Source organism: Protobothrops mucrosquamatus, unplaced genomic scaffold, assembly GCF_001527695.2.
Source record: "Protobothrops mucrosquamatus isolate PMUCROS unplaced genomic scaffold, P.Mucros_1.0 scaffold_23, whole genome shotgun sequence".
NCBI lineage: Eukaryota > Metazoa > Chordata > Lepidosauria > Squamata > Viperidae > Protobothrops > Protobothrops mucrosquamatus.
The window spans coordinates 941,252-946,342 of record NW_015386099.1 but is presented as its reverse complement, the minus strand read 5'-3'; the positions used below and the strand labels follow the sequence as shown (position 1 = coordinate 946,342).

The 5,091-nt window shown below is 43.1% G+C and overlaps 1 protein-coding gene across 1 annotated transcript in view; it reads right to left on the bottom strand.

Annotated features, from left to right (window-relative positions):
• Positions 1 to 204: 204 nt before the first annotated feature.
• Positions 205 to 5,091, bottom strand: part of LOC107303039 (mitochondrial peptide methionine sulfoxide reductase-like) — a 33,931-nt gene continuing 29,044 nt past the window's right edge. The window contains exon 5 of the mRNA XM_015832226.2: positions 205 to 363. Coding sequence (XP_015687712.1) covers positions 205 to 363 — 159 coding nt within the window. The remainder of the gene's footprint in view (positions 364 to 5,091) is intronic.

The following is a 5,091-nucleotide window of genomic DNA, read 5'->3' as shown; positions in this document are numbered from 1 at the left end:
ACAGCAAATTCATCCAGCAGGCTGCCCATTTTTGACCTGATCTCCAAATCTTACAGGGTTCTACAAGACATAAAAGAAGGGAACAAAGGCCCCCATTGCTAAATCACAGTTGAATTACGAAGATGTTAGGCCGCCGGTTGCCATAGTAACTGTTCAAGGGTTATGATTACCGTAGCTCCCAAGGATACTCCCATTGGGGAACTCTCATTTGCCTACGGGGCAGGCCACACCAGTGCCTTGCAGGCCACAATAGCCATCCAGGTTTTTGTGCAGATATTGTTGGTGGTAATCTTCGGCATAGTAGAATTCGCCAGCCTCCCGAATCTCAGTCGTTATTGGTCCCAGTTGCTTCTTAGCCAGCTCCTGCCAAAGAAGAGGCAGAAATGCTTTTCAAGTAAAGAACAGTTTGAAATATTGTCTCCCTGCAGAGTCATGAAAGGAAGAGTCATTTATGCTCACATTTTTTACTTCTAGGTTACCAATACAAGAAAATATTTGTAGCTTAGGGTTGAAATGAGGGATCCTTGATGCTCTTAGCTTGGTGGTATTCTTGCAGATGTTTCATTACCAAATTAGGCAACATCATAGCTAGACAGATGGATAACCTAGTCATTTTTTACTGTGGGCACAATGGCACACGTTAAAAATGAAATTTAGTTGCTTGCTCTCAAAATGTACACATACATAACACACATTTAAACATACTATATATAACATATGTATAGGCCTACACCCTTACATATAAGTAACATATAAATATTAATCACTGTCCATCTTGAATACATAATCAGTGCTAGTACTGATGATGTTACCTAGTTTGGGTAATGAAACATCTATAAGAAAACAACCAAACTCAGAGAGCACTAAAGATCCTTGTAGCTTATCTTCACTTACCAACCTCTCTGTTTGCCAAATGTGACTTCTAGATAAGAGCCTGCATATTCCAGATCCCTTTTATGACACCGAGACAAGGAAGATAATTTAATTTACAATTTCTTTGAAATGTTTCAATTAAAAAGGATTCTCTTATTGATTTCACAAGCGAGAGAACCTGGAAAAATGGCTTACATTTACTTTTATAGTTAGCACAACAAAGAACTTCCAAGTTCTCCCTCCTCCTTGCAATATCCAATTCATGTTAGGATTTCAGAGTTGGGGAAGAGAATTAACATTTTAAAGAAGGCCAGCACTCATAAAGAGAAAACAGGTTTCTGGTGCTTGTGGCTCTGAATATTGGCTAGGAAAAGTGTGAGCTGCAATCAAAAGTATTGTTAGGGCAGGAAGGATTTTCACAGTGCTTGGGGAATGGAGTGCAGCTCCTTACTTTGTTTTTCATATATTTCCATCAAGGTACTGGGAAATGAATGCAGTATGGAGATATAGCCAAGGACTTTTCTTTTTAACAGCCCTAGACCAGGGGTTCTCAACCTTGGCAACTTTAAGACTTGTGGACTTCAACTCCCAGAATTGCTCAGCCAGCTTTGGCTGAGGAATTCTGGGAGTTGAAGTCCACAAGTCTTAAAGTTGCCAAGGTTGAGGACCCCTGCCCTAGACAATACAGGTAATCCTCAACCTACAACCATAACTGGACCAGAATTTCTGTCGCTAAGCAAGACGGTTAAATGAGTCTCTCTCACTCAATAATAACAACCTTTTTGGCCACAACTGTTAAGTAAAACACTGCAGTTGTTAAGTGAATCATGTGCTGGTTAAGCGAACCTAGCTTCCCCCATTGACTCTGCTTGTCAGAAGCCGGTTGGGAAGGTTACAAATGGTGATCAGATATCTCTGATCAACCTTTGATGCAACCTTTGTAAATAGATGCCAGTTGCCAAGCACCTAAATTCTGATCACGTGACTGGTGGATGCTGTCACAGTCCAGTTGTAGGTTATTTTTTTTAGTGCTGTTGTAACTTTGAATGGTCACTAAACATATGGCTGTAAGTCAAGGACTACCTGTAATGGATAAGGCAATGATACAAACCAGTACAGTTCCTCTTCCCCACTTAGGCTGGAGTCAGAGTCAAATGTCTTCAATTTTTGGAACAATGCTACTAAGAATCATAATAGAATGTTCAGATGTTTCCAGTTTCAACATCAATTTTCAGAAATGTAACTCAGAAGCCCTAGAGGAGGGGTCTTCAAACTTGGCCCTTTTATGACTTGTGGACTTCAACTCCCAGAATTCCCCAGCCAGCAAGCTAGGAAACCTCACACATCTTAAAGCTGCCAAGGCTGAGAGACACTGCTCCAGATGTACGAACCCCTTCCCAGCAGTCTATTTTTGCTGAGAATCCAGAGAGTTGAGGTCCACCTTATCTAGAAAGCAGTCAAGTCAGCAAAGGTTGTCCTAAGGGAGGGGTGGGGACTGATGGCCCTTTTCTGACTTGTGGAGTTCAACAGGAATTCTGGAAGTTGAAGTCTGCAAGTCATAAAGGGGCCATCATTCCCCACCTCTGTCCTAAGGTTTTGATATGTTTTAATAGTTTTTAAGGAATGTTTCTGACTTGAAACATGATTGCCCAGAAGGAGTGCCACGGCCTATGTGGCCACTTGAGGGCCCCCAAGATCCCTGTCTATTTGCAGAGTTCCTTCATCCAAAGCTTCCAGGTTTTTTCAGTAAGATGCATTCATTCAGAGTTAAAGCAGAGTTAAAGCTCAAAGCTAAAGAATGGGGTGGGCAGTATAATGGAACACTATTAATTGTTAATGATTATGATCCTGATTTCTACCAACAATATCAACCCCACCCCCCAAAATCTGCAATCCACGCATCTGGTTCTTCACACCATCTCCTTTTAATATGACTTTCTATATTGTACAGGTAGTTTTTGACTTATGACCACAATTGAGCCCAACATTTCTGTGGCTAAGTGAGACAGCTGTTAAGAGAGTTTTGCCCCATTTTACGACCTTTCTTGCCACCGTTGTTAAGTGATTCATTGCCGTTAAGCTAGTAACATGGTTGTTAAGTGAATCTGGCTTCCCCATTGATTTTGCTTGTCAGAAAGTCACAAAAAGTGATCACATAAACCTGGGACATGGCAACTGTTATTGCCAGTTGCCAAGTATCTGAATTTTGATCATGTGATCAATGGGGATGCTGCAATGGTTGTAAAAAAAAAGATAATAAATAGCTTATTTCAGTGCCACTGTAACCTGTATTTAAGACAGATACTTCCAAACAAGGCTTTTTCTTGCAATCTCCAGGGGGCAGATATAACTCTCTATTGACATGATAGCAATGTTCCAATATCTCAGGGGCTGCCACAAAGAAGAGGGAGGGTCAAACTATTCTGCAAAGCGCCTGAAGGCAGGACAAGAAGCAACAGATGGAAACTAACCAAAGAGAGAAGCAACCTAGAACTACGGAGAAACTTCCTGACAGTTAGAACAATTAATCAGTGGAACAACCTGCCTCCAGAAGCGGTGAATGCTCCAACACTGGAAATTTTAAAGAAGAGATTGGACAGCCATTTGTCTGTAATGGTATAGGGTTTTCTGCCAGAGCAGAAGGTTGGACTAGAACAATCTTTTGGGCACCAGGGACCGGTTCAGTGGAGAGTTTTTCTGCGGACCAGAGGGGGCGTGGTTTCACTTGCTTCCTGCATCCTGCAGATGGGGCTTTGCTTGTTTGTGTGGACCGGTTTCTGGCATGCTGTGGCCCGGTGCCGGTCCATGGACAGGGGGTTGGGGACCCCTGAACTAAGCAGCATCCACACAGAGAACCAGTTCTTCACATATTTGAATCCCAAGGTACCTTCCAAGTTTATTATTCTGCTTAAGCAGTTCCACACTACTACTTCCACCGTTTCTCTAATGTACCACGACTTTCACAATTTGAAGGTGTATGGACTTCAATTCCTAGAATTCCCCAGCCATTTTCAGGAGACAAATACACCAAAACTGTCATGTAAAATAGACCTTACATCTTTTTCTTTGGGCTCTAATGCTATTCTGTATTGATGTGTTCCCATCTTCACTTAAGAACTATTGTGTGGGGGAAGAGCATATTACTTGGGCAACGGCAAACCTTTTTTTCACTACATCCCATGAACAAAACGCTAGGAGACTCAGATGAACATTGCCAGCTAGTCCCCTGTTAGCTCTTCAAGGCAGTCTTGAGGAGAAGGGCAACTGGGAGCATTAGCTTTTTCTTGCAAGGTTACATAAACAGAATCTTGCAAAACTGAACGTGTTTCTCCCCTCCTTTCCTTCTACTCTCCAGAAAACGAAGGAGGGTCCTTCTGAAATGCTTTCCCCACGCTCCCTCCTTCTGTGAGCTGAGATATCTTTTACACACTGATTGTCCAGTCAGCAGCTCTTTTGTCTCCCAAGGTCATTTCCACATACCATTAAACCCCCCATCTCTTAAATGCATGGCTTCCCTGGAGCTTCCCTGGACTGGGACAGAAAGCTAAGTACCATTTCTCTCCATCTATCAAAGGTCTGGAAAGGTGCAGCCACAAAAATGCCATCCAATGCTTCCATAGGATGTGTTTAGCAGAGACTGGTGGGGCCCTCCCACCTCCTTCTCCCTTTATGCCATGGTTGGATTGTCCTCTGTCCTCTGCCTTTACCAGGTGGAAATGCTTTTCTCTCCTCTCCTGAGGATTAGTGGGGAAGCAGAGGCAGAAAGAGGGCCAAATAGTTCTTGTTTTACAACCACCCATTTAGCAACCATTCGAAGTTACAGCACTTTAAAAAGGGATTTACTTAAAACCATTGCAGCATCCCCACGGTCATGTGATCGAAACTGGGTTGCTTGGCAACCGGCATGTATTTACGACAGTTGCAGCATCCCAGGGTCATGTGATCACCATTTGCAACCTTCCCAGCTGGCTTCCAGCAAGCAAAGTCAACCAGGAATGCTGGATTCATTTTACAGCCATATGATTCACTTAATAACTGCAGTGGTTCGCTTAACAACTAGGGGAAAAAAGGGGGTGAAATTGGGCATGACTCATTTAATAACTGCCCTTGCTTGGCAATGGAAATTCTGGTACCAACTGTGATTAGTTTGAGGACACACTTAGATTGATTGGGGAAGAAGGTGGCCTTGGGAGATGAACGGGGGGGGGGGGGGGGGGG